We start from the raw sequence: 21,891 nt of genomic DNA, 5'->3' as shown, positions 1-21,891 counted from the left end.
ATCTGTTTCACTTGGATTCGGCTGACAGCACTTTACTTTGATAAAGTGTTTAACTACAAGGCCTGTTTCTTAGAGTTAGAGCCCAATACAAAAGCTTCACAAAGACTAGTATAGTGGGCTTAGCCTCACAAAATCAAACGCATACCTCTCTATCTCTCTGTATAGTCTCTATTAGCTCTGTTGAAGCGGTCACTGCCCAACCAAATTTAGAGGAGTTGGGTCTTGTTCGGTTCCAACTTCCATCGCCTTCTCCACTGAAATTAATGATGGTAATGACAAAACTTGGATAAAAAGGCTTTTGCAATAACACATTTTGGATAAACCTAAAATGCCAGGTTTTTTTTTTTTTTTTTTTTTTTTTTTTTTTTTGTGCGGATAATAAGTAATAACACATTTTAAGTATATTTTTTGATAAAATAATACTGTATTAAAATAAGGCCAAAATATATGTTTACTTAAAAGTTGATCAAAATTTTTTAAATTTTTATTTACGAATGCCTTAGAAACAATGATTAAGATGCACTTAATGATTTATTTAATCATGTAGTACATTTAAAAAATAAAATAAAGTCAAATTGTACACATATATCTAAAAAAGTACACACAATTATAATGATTTTGTGCGTGTAAACCAATGAATCATTAATGTGTATATTTTATTTTTGAAAAAAGTTTGCATTACAATTCATAATTGAGTGTTTATTAATTTTTAACATGTGCCCATAGGCACTTTTTAAAACGTAAAATGTTTTTTACTTTTAGGATCTGTTTAGTTGAGAGAATGGAAAAATGAGAGGATGGAAAAGTGGGAGAATATAAAAGATTTTAGTTTCTCTCATTTGTGTTTGGTTGGGAGGGTGGAAAAGTGGAAGGATAGAAAACTTTTTTGTTTGGTTGAAAATAAAGTTTATATAAATTTACCAGTATGTCCCTATTAAATAAAAACAAAAAAGCAACACATTATACTTTAAAAAAAATTGTGTATAGAGGGACATTTCATTAAAGTAAAAAAAAAAATAGCATAAAAAATTCAAAACTGTTTTTTTTTTTTTTTTAAGGAACAAAAACAAAAACCAACCAAAATTAATGAGAAAATAAACAAATGAGCAACAAAAAAAGAAAAGAAAAGAAAAATGAAGAAGATGAAGAAAGCAAGAGAAGAAAAAAAAAAAACAAAAAGGAAGCCAAGCACGTTAGTAAATAGAAAAAAAAAAAAAAAAAAAAAAAAAAGCCAAGCACGTTAGTAAACAGAGAAAGAAAAAAATCTAAGGAAAAAAAAAAAAAAAAAGCCAAGCACGTTAGTAAATAGAGAACTAAGTATGTTAGGGAATGGAAAGACCTATCCCAACGCTTTTGAAAGCCCTGGAATAGGGTCAACCTATTCCAGTGTTTCAAAAAGCGCTGGGATAGGTCTCTCTATTCCCTTATGTAGAGAGACCTGTCCTAGCACTTCAAAGGAATAAATGGACCCTATTACAGCGCTTTCAAAAGTGCTGGGACAGTTTCCTCTACATAAGGGAATAGAGAGACCTATCACACAAAAGTGATAGAAATGGAAAATTAGTCTTCACAAAAACATGATAAAGGGAGTTAAAAGTAAAAATTGTGACATTCTAATGATTAATGTTACATACACAAAAAATTACACAATATATGAATTGACAAATTTTTATTAGTTTCATCTAAACTCATCATTGATATTAATTTTTTTATTTTCCTTTAACAATCTATCAGACTAGCTGATGTTAAAATTTTTATGTTTGTACATAGGGGTGAAGGGGAGATGGGCTCCTTGACTTTTCAAAAATCCTCCCCTACTCTTGTATTTTTGGTAAAAAACATATAATTTTGTACATAAATTTAAATAATAGCCCTCTAGATTTTTACGAAAAACATAATGCATTTACAATTTTATATAGTTGACTAATGCATTTTTGTTCTTTTTTTTTTTTTTTTTTTTTTGGAGAGAGAAAGTTTTAACTTATGGCATCGCTCATGATGATAGCTCTTTATCATCAAACTAAGATACCGATTAGTTTTTGGTGTAGGCAGGGATTGAACTCCAGATCTCTTATATAACCATCAGAGACTTTACCAGTTAAGCTAACTGGAACCCAGTTTCTTTATTTTATTTTATTTTATTTTATACAAGATAGAATTCTACTCTAGCCTAATCTAAGTGTATATGTGTGTGAAGCTCTCTCCTGGAGACTTGAACCCCGGCTCTTGCCCTTCACACTCCACAAGTATAGGGAGTGCGGTGGTGGAACCCAGTTTCTCTCTAATTACTCTTATATCATACATAACTTATTAAATCAAAGTATATTTAATGTATACTATACGTAATTTAATTATATTTTAGGGTAAACTAAGTATTTGGTCCCTAACCTTTACACTATTTTTCAATTTGGTCACCAATCTTTCACATGCATCAATTTAGTCTCTAATATTTTGGTATTGTATCAAAATGGTCCCTACTATTAAGTGATGGATGGAGAAATGATGACTTGGCTAATGGTCAAAATAAAATATTTGTTTAATGTCACGTAAGATTGCCACATGAACTGCCATGTCAACGTTACCTAAACTTTTTCTTGAAAAAAATAAAAAGAAAAGAACCAGCCAGCTTAGTGAGTAGCTCACGTCCAAACACCTAAGCCTCAAATTAGGATCAAAATCCCTAACATAGTAGCATGAATCACTAGGAAGCAGCAACTTCAATATCAAAATCCCTAATATAATAGAAGAGATTGGTGATTTAGCTCTCACCGCAGCAATACCCGATGGTGAAGACTAGTGGCAAAACCCAACTTGACGCTGATCTACTGGTGGCGCAAACAACTTTTCAAAAATGATTGTGCATATGAATGACTTTTTGTAGCTGAGAACACAGATGAGATCCAATGGAAAAAATAGAGGACTCCTCTCTTGAGATCCATCTCGATAGGGTATGGTTCATTGGTTTGCATTTGCAGAAAATTTCCAACATTTTTCTTGTAATTAATCAAATTGATGAGGACAAAGAGAAAAAGAGAAAAGAACAAAAAGTGAATGACTGCATTGTCAAAATCTAAACCTGATTGGTGAGCCCTGAGATAATATTTCTAAATTCTAACACGGTAGGCCAAAGTGTGTATCTTTCACACACACAGCAAGAGAGAGTCTAAATTTGGGTGCCAAATTCCAGATTCATGCCATATGAGATTCGTTTTTTATTTAGTTTAATTTAGTCAAGGTGGCATGATAGTTGTATAAAAATTATTTTTTAATTTTAGCAGTTAATCACGTCAGTATTTTTCATCTATCACTTAACGATAGAGACCATTTTGACACACTACTAAAAAATTAGGGACCAAATTGACAAATTTAAAAGATTAGAGACCAAATTGAAATATAACATAAAGGTCTCCAAACATATAATTTACCCTATATTTTATTTTTATTAAATTAACTTGTATATTTTTAGACATATCAAGACTTACTTCTTTTTTTCCCTAAAGATGTAAATTAAGACTTACATTTTTTTTTTAGAGAAAAATTTAAGACTTAATTGATGTGAAAATTTTGTTTATATAATAAAATATCATATGTTAAATCAAAATTACAAACATTCTTTATGTATAAACAATAAATAAATAGGTAACATATATATGTATATGTGTCTGTGATTATTTGGATTTCATTCTTATTATACATTTAGCTTGGCCCTTGAAAAAAAATATCTGGCTGCGTTGCTGTCTATAGACTTTCTATACTCTTCTACTGTATGTTAGTCTTTCATGATATTCACTAAGTGAATTCAAACGCGTAAGTTCCTAACACATCCAAAACTGTGACGTGCTATCTAGAATCCAAACATGCATGCGCACCTTATTAAACAACCTAATTTAAAAAAAAAAAAAAAGCGGCACGGGTTGATGTTGAGACCAAAGGCATGGCAATATCAATACGGCATGCTTTTAGAATTGGACATTAATTACATTATCCTCAGCGTGGCCGAAAGTTTATTTTTATTTTTCGTTTCGCCTCATAAATTCGCCGCCAGGGCATGACTTTGATGTGGAAACAAAGCCGCACCGCACGCAATAACAAACAAAAGTAAAATTTTTTGGCCGGTGGACACCTGAGGTAAGCAAAACGTGTATGAGGATAATTTCTCCAACAAATAGAAAGAGAGAGAGAGAGAGATACATATTTCCTACTTGAAAAGATTTCCTTATTAAATGCAATAAATATATATATTCAAATTTGAATATTCAACAAATTAACGCGTATTCAAATATCTATCGCCGTTTCCAAATAGGAATTGAAAACAGAGAAACGAAAGAAGTTAAAAGGCGGCACGGGTGGGCGGTTCTTGAATCTTTATAAATAAAAGTTGCCTGCCAGTCAACACAAAGTTGTCTCTCTTAGCTAGTTTTTTTTCTAAAAGCGGCTATGGAGTCCCTTAGAATTAAATCCCTCTTTTCTTCTTTGGTTCTTTTTGTTCTTGTTTCTAGTCCTACTTTGAGTTCTGCAGCTTCCCTCGGAATCAACTATGGTCAACTTGGAAACAATCTTCCTCAGCCCACAGATGTTATTCCTCTCATCAACTCCATTGGTGCAACAAAGGCGAAGCTTTACGATGCAAATCCTCAAATTCTTAGTGCATTCGCCAACACCAGCATCGAATTCATGGTTGCAATTGGCAACAATTTATTATCATCGATGGGTGATCCACAGCAAGCCTTGACTTGGGTGAAATCGAATGTCCAAACATACTTGCCGGCTACGAAGATTACAGGCATCATGGTAGGTAACGAAGTGTTAACTTTGAACAATACTGAGTTGAGCAACAGTCTGGTTCCAGCCATGAAAAGCGTGTATGCTGCACTGGTTTCTTTAGGATTAGACAAGAGTATCAACGTAACTACCGCACACTCTCTCAACATCATGGGATCTACTTATCCTCCATCTGCTGGAGCCTTTGAACAAGACTATAAGGTATATATGCAAGCAATCTTGAGCTTTCACGTGCAGACAGGTTCACCTTTCTACATCAATATGTACCCCTTTTTTGCATACACGAGTAGCCCAAGTGAAATTGATCTTAATTATGTTCTTTTTGAGCCAAATAATGGGTTTGTGGATCCAACTACCAAGCTCTCATATGACAACATGTTATTTGCACAAATTGATGCGGTTTATTCTGCAATAACTTTGTTGGGGTATAAGGGGGTCTCAATTTGTGAGTCAGAGACTGGTTGGCCATCGAAGGGAGATGCTGATGAAGTTGGTGCTACACTTGATAATGCAGCCAAGTACAATAGCAATTTGATAAAGATGGTTGCTGAAAACGAAGTGACACCATTGGGGTCGAATTTAGACATATATATTTTTGCATTGTTTAACGAAAACATGAAGCCCGGACCAACATCTGAGAGGAATTTTGGATTGTTCCAACCCGATAAAATGCCAGTGTATTCCGTTCGACTCACTGATGGAGTTTCTGTTAGTTCTTCTGCTGTTAAAAGATATAATAGTCTTATAGTGTTATTCTTCTGCATAGCATCAATTGCAATTCTCTAGAGGCAATTGGATTGATAAAGAACGTAGAAGGTCAAAGTATATGTATACAAACTAAGAATGTAATTTGCCTAATTCATTCCACTAATCCGAAAGTCTTTGTCCTTTCTATACTAGCTTGAACCCTTTTCCATTATTTGACTTGGGCTCACCCGTTACTAACATTCAAATTGATACTATTGACTAATCCTACTTTAAAAAAAATAAACACAAGCGAAAAAGACTAATTCAAGTCTTTTAAAATAAAATCAGCATGCAATGAATATAAACTTCGGAAGTGTTGGAATATACACATGTGAATAGTGTGATTAGGAGATTTGTAGCATTGTAAAATCTCACCTTGGATACTAATGAGAAGAATTACTAGTTATATATAATAAAATTTGGTTCAAGTTCATTGGTTTAAGCCTTTTGATCAAATGATATATTTATATATCACACAGATGGGGTGTTAATCCTCATGTTATTGGCTCTCAACTGCGTTTTAAAAAATAATAATAATAAATTAAAAAAATTAAATAAGTATAAAAATAAATCTCATTCCACTCATCCAAAAGAAATTGTCCATTATAGACTAGTTTGAACCCTTTTCCATTATGTTAAGACTTGGGTTCCACCCGTGACTAACATAAGAATAAAAATAAATCTCATTCCACTCATCCAAAAGGCTTTGTCCTTTTTAGGCTAGTTTGAACCCTTTTTCATTATGTTTAGACTTGGGCTCACTGCGCTCACCCGTGATTAACAATTCAATTTGCCATTATTGACTATCCTACTTAAAAAAAAGACTATTCCAGGACTTTTAAAAGTTCTCAAAAAAAAAAAAAAAAAAAAAAAAAATCCCTTTAAAACAAAATCAACATGCAATGAACAAGAACACAAACTCCTCATCACTTTCTGCAATTCGTCCGCCGATATGACTCCATTTCCATCCATGTCGTAAGCCGAAAACGCGTCTTTCAGATTCTCCATGGCCTCGTCGGAATCCACACCCTTTGTGTTCAGTTCCACGAACTCGTTTAGGTCAATAAACCCATCCCCGTCAGCGTCCACCTCGACAATCATCTTTTCGAGCTCTTCCTCTGTGGCTGGGTGGCCTAAGCTTCCCATGATGGATCCTAATTCAGAGGGCGAGATCTTGCCGTCTCCATTGACATCGAATTTCTTGAAGACTTGTTCGAGTTCCGCCATCTGGGTTGGTGTGTCTAGCGATCCTGAGTTCGTGTTTGAATTTGTAGTTGTGGTTGTTGTCGTCGATGAATTGAGAGAAAGACTGTTGGAGGAATCGGTTTTCTTTTTACGGTGGAAAAGGGATTTGAAACCCATGATTTCTTTTTCTTGTTTTTGCTGTTCTTGTTCAGAGTGAGGGAAAAATATATTTAAAGAATGAGAAATATAGGGTGTTTTGGTTAAAATTGGGAGAGGGTGATCGGAGACAGAGATTTGGGGAAAATTGAAAAAAAAGAAAAACTAAAAGGAAAGAGAGTGAATGAGGGAGATTTCTAAAAGTTTTTGTAACAAACTCAATTTCTCAGTCCCGATGAGCTTTGCACCAAGATCTCGCTCTAATTAAAACCCAGGTCTTTCATCTTGTTAGTTCAATCTCTCTCTTGATGTCTAGTTCGTTCTCTCTCTCTTTTTTTTTTTTTTTTTTTAATCTTTGGATTTGTGTTCTTGGATTTAGGTTTGTGTTCTTGTTAATTTTGTTCAAAACACACTTAAATCTTAATTCATATGATTTTTAGTTTTTAATTCTGTTTTTAATTTTTTTTATTTAGTTAAAATTAATAAATTAATTTTTTTAATTTAAATATTGACGTGACATTTTTTAATGTCAAGAAATATTTTTTATTATTAATTTAGGTCACGTGGATATTAATTTAGTATTATTTATTCTTACGGTTTGCCACGTCAGTTTTTTTCGTTTTTGATGTAACGGTAGGGACCAAAATGGAAAGCGTTTTTCAAGATAGAGACTAAAAGAGGTAAAAATAAAATGTAGAAACTAAAATGGAAATAGCCTAAAAATGTAGGAATTAAAATGTGCTTTCCACCTATAATATATACATGTGAATAGTGTGATAATTATAAAGTCTCTCATCAGATACTAATGAGAAGAATTACTGGTTAAAATTTTGGATCAAGTGTCACTATATGAGTACATCTAACATCTTATAGTATCCTCTTAATTATCTATTGAAGAGAAGTTTAACCACAATTTTTTTTTTTTTTTTGAAAATATTGTTGTTGTTATTATTCTCTTGAAAGGATGATTGTATTGTTTAACACTAAATTTGTCTTTGGATTCAAGATGGTTTCATGAAATCATCTTTTTAAGAGTCAATTTGAGTAGGTTTTTGGCTTAAGTAGGGTGACATGCGCGGTAGGAGTTAAGAAACAATTTTATTTATTAAAGAAGAATCATCAGTTCAAAAAACACTTTGGCAGTCTTTGGTTTGATGGCAGTAAAATATTTTCAGGAGAATAATTTTTAGAAAAGAAATTATTTTCAAGTACATGGTAATGTTCTTGAAAATACTTTAGAATATATTTTTAAGTGTTTGGTTGTGTTCCTGAAAATGTTATGGAAAACATATTTTCTCATCTCCTAAGTCCCAAGCACAAATAAAATAAAAAGTGGAGAATTTTAGATTTAAAAAAAAAAATATATATATATATATATATATATATTCTTGATTAGAGACCTGCAGTGCCAAGCACCAGTGACCACTGGCCACCAGTGGTGGTGGTTGGCCATCAGATACCGAAGATGTTAGTGGTGGGGGAGGGGGGGAGGGGGGGGGGGGGGGGGGGGCGGTGGTGGTGGTAGACAATAGAGGATAGGGGATGGCAGTTCAATTGATAAGTTTTGGATGAGGTGGAAAATTGTTTACAGAAAATGAAATCGTAAACCAATTTTTGTCATAAGTGCTTTTATTTTACGGTCAATCGAAATACCAACATTTTATGTCGCCTCAAACACCTATAAATGTGGAAAATATTTTTCGTGATTTTCCGTCGACCCAAACACAGATTCAACGTGAACTATTTGCTAACTTAGCATTGTCAAGTCAGACACCACAAAATGAGAAATCATCACTTCAAAAGATGATTTTACAAAAGGAGTGTTTACTAAATAATTTGAAAAGAGCGCTGATTTTACCATCGTAGTCACTCATTTTCACGCTATTCGTGTTATCGAAGCACTAGAATGGGGGAGCGATTCTTTTCCTCATTTTTAAACATGATTTTCTGACAATTAAGAGGTTGGAAGAAAGAAAAACAAACAGCAGAATATATTGCCTATGCTCGACAGTTTCTACTTTATTTATATATTTCTGTTTCTTTCCTGCACATCAACCAGTACTCTACATTGCCATCGTGACTGGGAATAGCCTATCCAAAAAAGTATAAACACCCCCTCCTAACAGAAGTGCACCACTGAAAAAACAACCAATTCAAAAGCCATATCAGAAACAACTCGAAACAGCAAGAAATCTGATCAATGAGAAAACAGCTTGCGAAGGATGTGTGATAGTTGCACATCATTTTAATGTGCTGATTACGAAGTGGGTTGAGTGACATTTATGGAGAGATTAAGGGGGTTGTAACAGTGTCTACCACCAGTCTTGTGAACATGTGACTGATGACAGAGGTGAATGAGTATTACCCATTATGAGAAGTAAGACATATAAGATGAACCCAAGAACTACCTGATTGGGTTGATCCATGCTGAGAACTTGCGGAATGAAAGCAGGCTCTGCAAATATCGTAGCATTAATATTTGCTAAAAGAAATTTCGAACAGGACAGTGTCGTAGTATGATTTGAATAATTCAAAAGTGTAGTACAGATGCAACTAGTTACTATAGATATGGTTCAAGGCATTTGCCAGAATTATGACTTCATATGCTGGCATACACGTTTGTGCATGACATCAATGTCTTCTTCTATTATTTATTTATTATTATTTATAATTAAGATATCAATGTCGGAAAACTCAGAATGATGATGGAAGCTTTTGCTTGTCCTTCCACACAAGCACTAGAATTGAAATGACTTATCCAGTGAAGAAAGAATACTACCTGCAATGCTCCAGCGAAAGAAGCAGCAAGAAGCAGAGGAGCAACATAGCCAGTTGTGTATGTCAAAAGTAGGCTGCCTCCTACAACTGGATCCTGTTAATGTAAGTGTCCTGTTATTGAACAAATTTAAAGATAAAACTGGCTAACAGTATACAAATAATCAATGTGCAGTACATTTTGAGTAAAGTCTTTGTTCTTTTTTTTTTTTTTTTTTTTCTTTTTTCTTCTTTGACATATTTGCATGTTAAAGAGAGGGATAAGATTATTAATCTCAAATAGTAACATATTACTTATATCTTCTATTGCCTTGAGTAACATAAGAGGTTCTCGAGAGAATCAAAATGAACTTAAGAATCTCCACCAAATCAAGAGGTTCTTCCAAGGAGTAAAAAGACCTCCAGTAACCCATCCACTAGCATCAGCTTGAAAGTTGGTCTTCCTAAGCAATACCAAAGCAGCGCTTAGACTCATAACTCTTATCACTAGTCTATGAGCTAATGAATCTTAGTTCAGTTACGCTAAACACAGCAATATGGCAAATATGCAAAAAGGACACTTAAGGAATAATCACTAGCTTCCTCAATGTGTGTGTGTGTGTGTGAGAGAGAGAGAGAGAGAGAGAGAGAGAGAGAGAACAAATACTAACCATGCGAGACCACCATAGTATATCTACAGTCTGAAGGATCAAAGCTTTAAAGAAAATTATAGAATAATGAATTTCAAAGTACCTTGGATGTAGCCACATATCCTAGCAGAGTGGCCAACACTGGTGTATTGCAAGGGGAGGCAGCTAAGGCAAACGTAAGCCCAGCTAGATATGCTTGCACACCTAACATGTCAAATTTATTCAACTTTGAAACTTGTAAGAGTATTTAGACATTTAGCAATTACTTGAATAACTAGGGGAAAGTTAAAGGCCGATTACTTGTTGGGAAGTTGGCGGCTGCAGCACGGGGATCAAAATTGTTAAAAAGCGAGGGGAGCTGTAATTCAATTATCTGCAAAATTATACATAGGATGAGCACATAAAAAGAAAAAGGTAGTGTCAGGAAAGAGCTGAGTCAAACAAAGTCTTCTAAGAGGTTAAACTATCAAATTCTGTTATCACATCTCAAAAACATTGAAGCCGTTTTGAAGGATTATTTCCTAAACTTGATCACTTCACTAAAAATTTATATACACAACATAATAATACTATATCTACAAATGCCTTTTCAAAGACTAAAGTGGTTCGACAAGTATTCAAGCTAAGCTAGCAAATATTATGAGGCAGTAGGACCCAAAATACTATAAAAACATTAATCAATACCTCAAGGAGATTTAGACCCATAAGAAAAGCTAAACCAGAGGCTGCCAAAGGTAATCCCTGCCCTATCTGTCCATATGCCTTCCCAGCAAATGAGGCTGCTATGCCTAGGACTGCTAGAGTGGTTGCTAATCCCAATGCAAATGCAATGGAATCCCCAACGATCTGGTTAGGGAGTGGGGAAAAAACACATATTAATGATCAGATGAAATGCAATAGAGTTGCAATCACATAGGTAGGTAAAAAAGATCAATACTAATAAACGTAAATAAAAGAGAACAGCAAAATTTTAATATAAAGAAATTTTTTTTTTTTTTTTTTTTTTTTTGTTTCAATGGTGGTGGGGGGATTTGAACCCTAGATGTCTTCGTTGGAAATAAGGGTCATCAAATAGCCCATGACCCATGGGCTGGCCCAGTAGCCCGCTAGCCCATCAGGCTAATGGGCAGCCCAGCCCGGTAATATTGAAGCCCGTGGGCAGCCCAGTAGCCCAATAGGACAGGCTATGGGTTGGTTTCTTTACCCATGGGCACCCGGTGGGCCGGCCCGTTAGCCCAGCCCAGTAACCCGACCCGTTAGCCTGACTCATTGCCCAAAATTTATAACAAAATAATTTGGGGGTTGGGTGGGTGAGAGATTGAACTTTAGACATTATAAAAACTTTAAGACCACACACCTAACCACTAAATACTTGGAATGATTGTGATACAATATGCATAATAAATATATATTTTGGTATTAGTCTAGTAGCTTTGATTTTTAAAACAAAGTTACTAAGATGATTGTTACCCTATCTCTGTTCCTCTGGAAAGAAAGTCATTCTTTCCTTTGATAAAGTCCAATTCTTTCCTTACAAGTTACAATTATAGAAGAAATTCCTTAAAAAAAAAAAAAAAAAAAAAAAAAAAAAAAAAAGGCTGACCGTTGGTTGAAAGAAATTCTTTCCTTAATGAGTTGATATTTGATTCTTCATATATTTCCTTTAAGAATTGATATTTTATTCTTCAAATATTTCCTTTAAGAGTTGATATTTAATTCAATGTACTTATTTATTCTTATCAATAAAAGTTAATTAATCTTATTTTAGTACCTTTTTAAGAGGTATGTCTTAGTATTTTTTTTTATAGAATCTTTTTAGTAGATTTAATTGTTCAATTTGATAGTTTGTAATAATATATAATTATAATTTTTTTGGTTAAATTTTTATAACCCCATTGAAGACTTGTTAAAAATGCCCATGGGTAGCCCATTAAACCCACCTCACTAGCCTAGCCTGCTAAAGCCCAAATGGGCATTGCCCATGGGCAGGGCCATGGGCTAGGGTTTTTCCATCCAGCCCGGCCCGACCCAGCCCATTGACTAGTTAACAGCCCATTAAGCCCAGCCCATTAGACCCATGGGCCAAGTAAAAACGGGTCGGCCCGGCCCATTGACGAGGCCTATACACTATTTGCCATAGTTGAACCTGTGAGTTTAGTTATAGAGTCATCAACGAGACCAACCACATCCTTATTGAGATATGCTCTAACTTTGACCTCCTGACACAATCAACAAACTCAGTTCCTTCTACAACCCAAACAAGACCTTCTCACTTGGTCCCAAGAGCTCAATAGGTCTAGGAATGGTGAAGGGTCAAAGGTTGATGATGAAGAGAAGGTTGTGATTTATTCGAGATAGAGGAGGGAAAGATATGATGGATGAATGACATAGAGAAGAGATTGTTTCTTTTTTACTTATATGGACTTGACTTGAATTTTTAATTGATTTGCCTTATTTTGGTTGGTCCAAGTATGTAAAAAGATGTCATGTCATTGTTCCGTTACCTGCATAGGCAATAACACGAATAATAGTTAACTAAAGGACTAACAGTGCACATTGGAAACATGAGAGATCAGTAGTGCACATTTAAAACTTGAGGGACCAATTCTTATTAGAAAGTAAAATTTAAAGATCAATAGTGTAATTTAGCTAATTTTTAACATGTTCTATTATTGACAATTTTTCTAATCAAAGATTTCCATTCTTAATGGTGTTCTACAGTGGTTATATGGCACCCGAATATGCCATTAATGGCCTATTTTCAATAAAATCTGATGTCTTCAGCTTTGGAATATTATTGTTGGAGATAATATGTGGAAAGAAAAATCGAGCGTCTTTCCATCCAGAAGATAGTCTAAACCTTGTTGGAAGTTCTCAAAAGATTTGACTATTGTTTTTAATACATATTATGAAACAAACAATGACAAGAAATTTTCAATTTTTTTAGGCATGGAAATCATGGAAAGAAGTTAGGACTTTGGAACTAATTGATACTTGCTTAAAGGACTCTTGCATCCTATCGAAGATTGAACGTTGCCTCCATATTAGTTTCTTATGTTTGCAACAGCATCATGAGGATCGGCCTAACATGTCATTTGTGGTTATGATGTTACATAGTGAGAGTTCACTACTAGAACCAAAAGAGCCGGGTTTCTTTGTTGGAAAAAAATCACCTTCATTGAGGAAGAACCAATCATCCTCAACCAATGAAGTTACTATTACCTTGTTAGATGGTCGATAGTCAAGCATCATATCAATTGCATTATATTACATATTTTATGATTAATATTTTACATTTGTACATTTTACAAATTGTACACACTTGTATTCTCTAAGAATGCAACATGAGTCTTATTTGAATTTTAAAGGCTTAAAATGACTTCTTCAATATTTAAGAGGTTTGAGACTACTTATAATCCATTTAACCAACTTTTTTAAGAAGAAAGAAGTAATTTCATTGAGACTCCAAGTTGTCATTTAAAAATCTCTCTGTAAGCGACTAAATTTCTAGTTTGAAATTAATCAAACAAGTAAAATAGTTTCACAAATGCGAATTTTGTATTGATGATTGTGTGGTACAATTCTCTGGAATTACAAAAGAGTGATCCTCTGATTCGATCTCCTTGCAAAACTTATTGATTAGATTTATGGTAATGTGGATTTGACTTGAACACAAAATATCCTTCAATTTGGTTGAGGGATGGATTGAAGATTACTAAAACGGAATTACAATGGATCTCTGGCTATGAGCTTGTTTAGAAATCCTTTGTTCTTCGCGTTCTTCGTGTTCTTCGTGCGTTCTTTGTCTTTGAAAGTTTGTGGTGGAAGTTCTTCGGAGCTTTAGAGGCTTGAATCCGTTGAGCTTCAATGATTTATGATTTGTTGATGTTTTCGGACACTTTTGGCTTGATTCCCGTGAACTTTAGGATCTAGGCAGATGATCTGGATGATTCTGCTTCGAATGTTCTTCGATTTTTGGGGTTGAAGTTCTTGAAGTTCTTGAAGGCTTTGAGGCTTGATCTTCACAGAGCCTTTTTTACTTCTCAATTCTGGTCCTCCTAAATGTCTCAGGAAGGCTTTTATTTATAGGAGTTTTGGGGTGGGTGAGCGATACGTGGCGGAACTTGATTGGTGACACATGTCACAGCCTGATTGGTTCGCTTGTGTCATCGCTTACACGTGCTGGACTGCTTGAGTCATCGCTTACACGTGTGAGGCTACTTGAGTCATCGCTTACACGTGTGCTGATGCGTGATTGGTTCTTGCATGACACTTGGCAAATTTCTGTTGGCTTCTGAATAGTGATAGCAAAACCTAGCAGCAATACATGGTGCTCTGTAATTGGCTGTATTTTGTGGACTTGGTAATGTGACGTGTCAGCTTGCGATAGGTCGGGAATTTTCCCTCTCTACAAATGCCCCCTCGAGACTCGTTCACGCACACACTCTTGGAGTGTGGTGTGGAAATGAGTTTCGAAAAAAATGGATTTTTGGTACTTGACTCTTTAAGTGAGGTAGTCAAAGGTGGTGGAGCTGTTGAAGGTGGTGGAGCTTTCAGAAGGATGAGATAATTTCCGAAGAGTAGACTCATCCATACGAAAGGCTTTGATGAGACCGAAAAAGGGGTCTGCAAGTATTTGAACGTACTTGCGTGATGGAGCCTTCATTGCAGAGATTAAGTTGAAGTAATTTCAAAAGAATATTTTGGATCGTTGGCGGCGATCACAAGATGTTGAAGATGGGGAAGATGAGGGAATGGTTGCTGGATACAGCATGCAGGGTCATAGAGCTAGCCTCGTGTTCTTAAGAACTTCTGGTGAAGTTATTTCAGAAGATCATGCTTTGGATTACAACGAGGACAGGTGGGAAAGTGGTTGAATACACCTGCATATTTGTATCACTCAAGTTAAGTTGAAGTAATTTCAGAAGCTTATGTATTCTGGGTATGCTGGTAGTGGCAACGAAGAAGATGGAGATGAAGCAAAGCAAATGAGCAAAGCATACACCACCATGGTGCTGGCCCTGTATGCTGGGACCCTTCTGGTGTAGATGTTTATGGGAAGTACAACTTTGAATATGGGACTGACTGTGTGTTGCATGGGGTCCGACAGCAAGTAATCGAATGCACCTGTGTAATGGGACCATGCTGACGGACGTTATGTTGAAGTAATTTCAGAAGAGTACCTTCTGAAATTCTTCAAGCTGATTTTAAGTTGGAGTAATTTCAGAAAATTAGTTTTGAGGTACCAGCAACGATGACCTTTGGGTCCCATAGTAGTGGGGACATGGAATAAAGCTTTGATGACCATTTACCGGCACCAAAGGCTGAATTCTGATGAGCTGGCACCTTGAAGGTTGTTTTAAGTGTTGGATGGAAAACAATTTGTAGGATACCCCAACACTTTTTACCATCTTCATCTACTGCCACTTGTTGGAAAAGCACAGAAAAAATGAAAGATGGAACTAACTTGTGAACCTGGTTTGGAAACCGGACAAGTTGTTGTTTGTTCCGAACCACTGCTGCTGCTGGAAGACCAAGCAATTGGAAAGAGACCACAGGAGCCCTGAGGTTAGGAACAGGTGTGTCCGCTGGACTTGGATTTCCTGGCCAACCAAGTCCACGGAAGCATGGGAGGGCGATGCAGACCTTGTTATGAGTAATTTTATGGACAAAGGTGGTTGTTAAGTGGAGAAACAAAGTTTGTTTGGATCTCAAAACTGCAATGATGTTGTAAATAGGGTTTCGACCGACCCATGGGAGGGTTGATCTCAAACCGATTATGAAGCAAAATTGATTGCTAGGTATTGAGAATGATGAGGTCATAGTGAGAAATGGTTGTGAAAAGGAGGATTTGAAAATCTGAAAGAGGCAAATCTTCATTTCATGATTCAGTGTTTTTTTTTTTTTTTTTTTTTTGGATGAGTTTTTGATGAACCCGGCCCTCCTATTTATAGTAGAGAGATGAAGAATGGTAGGTAGGTAGTTAAGAATGGTAGTTGAGAATTTTTGGTGAGAATGGTAGATGGGAACAGTAGGTGGGAACGATAGGTGAGAATGGTAGGTGGGAACGGTAGGTGGGAATGGTAGGCACTGAATGGGAATAGTAAGTTGGAGACTGGTAGGCACCGAACGGGAATAGCAGATTGAACTAATGACCTAGTGTAATTTCAAGACACACTTGTGAGAGTTCATTTGTACTTTGAAAGGCAAGTCTTGATGAAATCTGGAGAATAACCCTGAGGAGATCCTAATTAAGTGGATGAATCTCAAATTTTGATCTCAGGAGTTTAAGTTTCAGACATCGTCAGTACTTCAAAGATTTGGGTTTGATTGGTGATCACCAAGTCCAAAACCAATAAGTGGATTTCAAAATCAGAATCTTCGTGAAAGTACGAATAGAACAAACGTTGCTCGAATGTCTTGATTCTTGGTCAGAGTTCACTTCAAAGCCAACAGTTGTAGAATCACATTATTTGGGAAATTTTGGGTTCTCAAATGAAGAAATAGACCCCAAATTTGGAATGTACACGAAAAATTGAGAAAGGCAAGTGTGACTTGAAAATTTTGACTTTAGGTTGATTTCAACATCAAAGTCAACTGTCTTGGAATTTGGGCCATTTGTGCAATTTTCGAGTCTCAAATGATGAAACGGACCCCAAAATCGGAATGTACACGAAAAATTGTGCAAGACAGGTCCATCTTAAAAATTTGACGTTTGGTCAACATTTGCACAAAAGTCAATTTTTTGGAAATTGGACGTTTGCACAATTTTCGAGCCTCGAATGAAGGAATGGGTCCCAAAATCGGAATGTACTCGAAAAATTGAGTGGGGCGGGTCCGTTTTGAAATTTCTGACTTTTTGGTCATGGTCAAAGGTCCGCTTGGTCCAAGCACTTTCTTTCTCATTTTTTTTTTTTTTAGGGGGTTCGGATCCGGGTCAAACCGGGTCGGTCCGGGTCTAATCTGGACCAACGGGTCAGCAGCATGGGGGATGACGTCATCCATGACGTCACATTGCTGAGGACGCATGTGGCACGTGCGACACGTGTGGCACGTGCGACACATGTGGCACGTGTGGCCCGTCTACACGCTTGAAGGATGTCCGGCGCGTGAGATCCGATGGAGGCGCGTGTTCGTTGAGGCGAACGATCTGGCGGCGCGTGTAGGCGCGTGAGTGACTTCTGGACCTAAAAATTTCAGGTTTTGTAGGTCTAAGGCCGTAAAAGACCATGGTGCAATCATTTTTCTAAAATAACCGGCAGATTTTCACAGATTTGAAAGACTATGCCGTGGGTCTTCGCGAATCCGGGGCGGCGCGTGGTGGCGCGTGCGGCCATTTCTGGGCTTGAGATTTCTGGGCTTTGTTAATCGTGGGCCGATGGATCTAGTGGTGACACCTGTTTTGTGAAGATTTTCTCAAATTTGTGCAGATTTGAACGAAAAACTTCGCGAAACGTTTGGGAGTTTGTGGCGGCTCGTGGTGGCTCCGCTGCTAAAGATTTTTCTGGGTTTTGTACACCAAAGTCCTTAGAAGATTTCTGTGGGTTGATTTCTTTGTGAAATCTTGTCAGAAACTTTAGAAATCCAAAATGGAGTCCGCACACATTGTTGGATTTGTTGCCACCTTGGTCTACTTTGGCGGGGGCCATTCTGACAACGCTTGACAACCCAGGCAGGGAGTGGTTCCAGAGTAACCACTAAGTATCTCTGTTGTCCTCAAGAAGTCGGTGACACAGTTGAACAAGAAGCTTTCCTTCGTCGGTCTAGGATGGGAGACTAAAAGCATTGCTGGACTTGTTGTCATCTTGGTCTACATTGATGGTGGCCGTTCTGACAACATTTGACAATCTAGGCAGGGAGTGATTCCAGAGTAATCACTGAGTGTCTCTGCTGTTTACAAAGGAGTTGGTGACACAGTAGAACAAGAAGATTCCCTTCGTCGGTCTAGGACTTCATTCACAGTCTAGTGTCATAGTTTCCGAGGTCTAGTGTAATTTTTTTCTTTCTGACAGCATGATACATTTATGGGCTTTGTCATTTCTGATTTTTCAAATGAGTACGTCACCCTTTGAAAATATGGCACTTTTAACTTTTTTACAGGTGTTTTTTTTTTGTTTTGTCTGCTAGCTTCTATGGATCTCTATATAAAGCCACTCAGGACATGCACTAACTCGTACAAACGTAATCTCTAATAACAGAATACTCTATAGTAACATAATACTCTGTATGGAGAAACCATGCCCACCCTTTTTTTATTTTATTTTATTTTATTTTTTAATTAATTTATTTTCTATTATTTGATTTTTTTTTTTTTTTTTTTTTTAGTTCACAGGTATCATGATGCTCTTTTTTAAGGATTCGAAAATTGGTGAAGAACCAGCCTTGTTTATTTATAAGAAGAAAGATGACAAGGATGCGAAGCCTACGACCTTGATTGTTCGTCCGCCCACAATTGGAAAATTTTCAGAGAAATGGGGTCGTAACTCTTATCCTTTCAATTTGCCGAAATGGTCACAGGTTGTTCCTTCTAATGGCGGCTCTAACTTGGAAACAACTATCCTTCTTGCCTCGCATCACAAAAATGTTGCTAAGTCAAAACCGTACAACACTTTGGGACGAGAGATAATTGCCAAACATGCGGATTGGGATTTTTCCTTTAACGTGAATGGAGGATCTTCTTACTTCTTCCTTTATTGGGATTGGCTAGAAGATGTGCTCAGCCGGTGTAAACAGCTCCTTGATGTGACCCACCTCTACAGTGCGGTCTTTGCTTCCTTATTCACATATGATTATGATGAAAACCTCATGAAAGCATTTTGTGAGTGTTGGAGTCCGTCCACTAATACCCTCCATACCTCCGTTGGGGAAATTTCCATCACACCATGGGATCTTTCCATTCTCGGTGGACTTCCTTGTACCGGTGCATTTTATGATGAAGTAGTACCCAATGCGCAAGAGCTAGATGGAATCAATGACCAAGGACGACCCTATCTGCCGTACAGCTGTCGCTACCTCTTCCTGGCGTATCATCATCTTCAAAATCGGTTGAAGAAACAAGGGAAAGTAAGTGTTCGTGACTGGATCACTTTTTGGTATAGAGGAAATAGCAAGTATTCGGCTCCTAGAAAACCAGCGAGACGGACAACCATTCCCAAGTATAGTCAGAATCCCTCGGGTGAGATAAAGGAGCATGGGCCATGGCTTGATAAAGAACACGGGGTCTTTGTGGATCTTCAAGTTGAAGGTGATTTAAAGGAGGAGACTTATTTATCGGCGCTTCTTTCCTGTTGGCTGTGCATATTTGTCTTCCCTATCAAGGATCAGAACAGCATCCGTCCTGGTACTTTCAAAATTGCTAGTTCCATAGCTAATGGTCGTTCATTTGGCCTTGCTTCCCCAGTATTGGCTAGCATTTATCGTGGGCTTAATACCATTTCTTCCTCTTCTACCCCGAGCAAGTCCGGAGCTAGCTTTGCCATCCATTATGTTTATGCCTGGGTAGGTCATTTCTTCCGAAGCAATCGCCTCACCCATGATAAACCATCTGATGCTTTGATGACTAAATATTCTGGTGTGGGCTATGTCTCTCCATTCAACAAATTCTCTGCACGCAAGCATATACGAAACGCCACCAACTTTCTTTGGCATTGAACTGCTTTCAAGAAAAACTATGACCAAACTTTTATTGACAATAATCATTTATCCATTCAGAAGTTCGACTACTTTATAAGCCTTCGCTCGGGGTACTTGTCACTTCGATGTGAAGACCAACATATTGTAGAAGCATACAGTCCTCACAGATTCAGTCGGCGCTTTGGATTTCATCAAGACATCCCAGGTGATTTGAAGGAAGAAATTCATACCGGTTCTTTAAAAGACCTCTACCAATTCTATCAATCCTTCACTTGCTGCAACACAGATTCTAAGATATTCATTCCAGCTTTTGCCACAGACTTTGGAAGTCGAGTCAGACATAGCTACAAACAATGGTGGGAAAGGGTTTGCGGAAATGATTTTACCAAAGGAACAGACCTCCTAGCTGACATCGCCTCCTTCCCTGTTAAGCCACTAACATCCAACAAGCCTCAAAAGGGAAAGAGGGAACTACAAGACCCATACATTCCACAGCCTTTGTCAGAGTTTGCACGACGTCGTCTTGAAGATGATAGTCATTCAAAAGCCTCATCTCGACATATCGAAGTCACCTGCAGTCAAGGCACCAAAGGTCTATTTGTTGTACCAGTTAAGGATGCCAGTAAGATTTCTGAGGAGGAGGTGGGTAACGACCTGGGCTATAATTGGAAACAATCGAAGAGTCCAATGGAGGGTGTTGATGTGGAGATTTCTATTAATCATGCACAGCTTCTTTCAAATAGCGAGTCTTCTATTTCAAAGCCATCTGCGAAGAGTTCGGATCTCGAGAGGTGTGAATTTGCTGATGTTGGTACGTCATCCCAATTTCCGATTGAGACAGAAAGGGCACCTCTACCATCCCTACAACCAGTTAAACCTCCGGAAGTCTCTGTGTTTCAAGCCAAGGCACATATTTCTTCTGTGCGTAGGAAAGGGGCTTCTATGCTAGGAGATGTTCTTCTAAACAGGCTTTCAAATCTTTCCGTAGACACCATCCTCCCAAAAGCTGAAGTACAAGAGATTTATAGTGGGGTTGAAAGTCTTGGAGTGGACCCTCAACACTTGCGCGAGAATGTTGACAAATATTGCGAGGGTATTGTAGACTATTTGAAGATGAAGGAATTTCTGAACCAACGACCAAGTTCTGTCATCTTGTCTCAACGCCAGGCTGAAGTTGAATCCCTCTTTTCTGAAGCATCACAGAAGAAAGCGTTTTTGAAGACTGAACTTGATGCTGTTAGATTGAGGATGGTTGACTTGAAAACTGAGCTTGTCCAGTTAGAGCAATTATTGTCTCAAATTAAAACTCATCAAGTTGAACAAGACGATGTTGTGCAAGACTTAGAAGAACAACTTGAAGAAGTCAAATCTACCCCCGCTCTTGAAGACCAGGATATGGAGGCTTTAGAGAAGATACGAGCCCTTCTGGAAGATAATCGTTCTAGCTTGAAAGATTTGAAATGGATGTCGTAATTTCTTTTGTTTTAATTTCCTTCATATATGTCAACATGCTTTCCTCTTGTACTATATTTCTTTCGTTAATCAATAAAGAAGACTTTATTTTCTGTTCCTTCATCAATTTTTTTTTTTTTTTGAGACTGAACTTAGCAAAGGATACTAAGTTGCCTACGTACCCTTGAGAGGGATCAAGTCATCACGTAGTTCAAAAGATTTTTGTTTTTTTTTTTTTTTAGTGTTTTTTTTTTTTGCAAAAAAAAAAGGTGCGCAGTGTGTAAAGTGGGTATCACCACTGATCGAACCCGAGACCTCGGCCTCAAGGGAGAAATGGGTGTCCAATTGCTACGCCACACTCGCAATTGTTGACATGGAGTGGGATTAATTTCTCCTTATTGGTACACTTTCAAGTATAGAAGCATTTGAGGAACTTCCCATTGATGGGGCCGATCCTTGCACCATCATTATCAATCAACTTGTGAGCTTGGTTAGTGTTTTCCCCCTGCTTGAGAGTCGGAAGTACATCATA

At 37.1% G+C, this 21,891-nt stretch overlaps 3 protein-coding genes across 3 annotated transcripts; 1 reads left to right on the top strand and 2 right to left on the bottom strand.

The window, feature by feature from the left end:
- The first annotated feature begins 4,349 nt into the window (after positions 1 to 4,349).
- LOC126694891 (glucan endo-1,3-beta-glucosidase 11-like) lies at positions 4,350 to 5,681 on the top strand. Its single transcript, XM_050391425.1, has one exon. It carries the CDS (start codon positions 4,438 to 4,440, stop codon positions 5,566 to 5,568), a length of 1,131 nt encoding a protein of 376 aa, XP_050247382.1. The 5' UTR covers positions 4,350 to 4,437; the 3' UTR covers positions 5,569 to 5,681.
- Positions 5,682 to 6,159: 478 nt separating this feature from the next.
- Positions 6,160 to 7,189, bottom strand: LOC126695983 (probable calcium-binding protein CML25). Its single transcript, XM_050392773.1, has 2 exons — positions 6,438 to 7,189; positions 6,160 to 6,188 (listed from the first exon to the last, which is right to left on the bottom strand). The coding sequence occupies exons 1-2, from the start codon at positions 6,889 to 6,891 to the stop codon at positions 6,160 to 6,162; spliced, it is 483 nt and encodes a 160-aa protein (XP_050248730.1). The 5' UTR covers positions 6,892 to 7,189.
- A 1,577-nt stretch (positions 7,190 to 8,766) lies between these two features.
- On the bottom strand, positions 8,767 to 11,544 carry LOC126695982 (cytochrome c-type biogenesis ccda-like chloroplastic protein). The gene is made up of 7 exons (XM_050392772.1): positions 11,479 to 11,544; positions 10,959 to 11,120; positions 10,575 to 10,647; positions 10,378 to 10,478; positions 9,650 to 9,742; positions 9,279 to 9,325; positions 8,767 to 9,006 (listed from the first exon to the last, which is right to left on the bottom strand). Exons 1-7 carry the CDS (start codon positions 11,542 to 11,544, stop codon positions 8,934 to 8,936), a joined length of 615 nt encoding a protein of 204 aa, XP_050248729.1. The 3' UTR covers positions 8,767 to 8,933.
- Positions 11,545 to 21,891: the final 10,347 nt, after the last annotated feature.

This window comes from Quercus robur, chromosome 8, assembly GCF_932294415.1.
Source record: "Quercus robur chromosome 8, dhQueRobu3.1, whole genome shotgun sequence".
NCBI lineage: Eukaryota > Viridiplantae > Streptophyta > Magnoliopsida > Fagales > Fagaceae > Quercus > Quercus robur.
The sequence above is the reverse complement of the archived record's forward strand: the minus strand, read 5'-3'. Positions and strand labels throughout refer to the sequence as shown.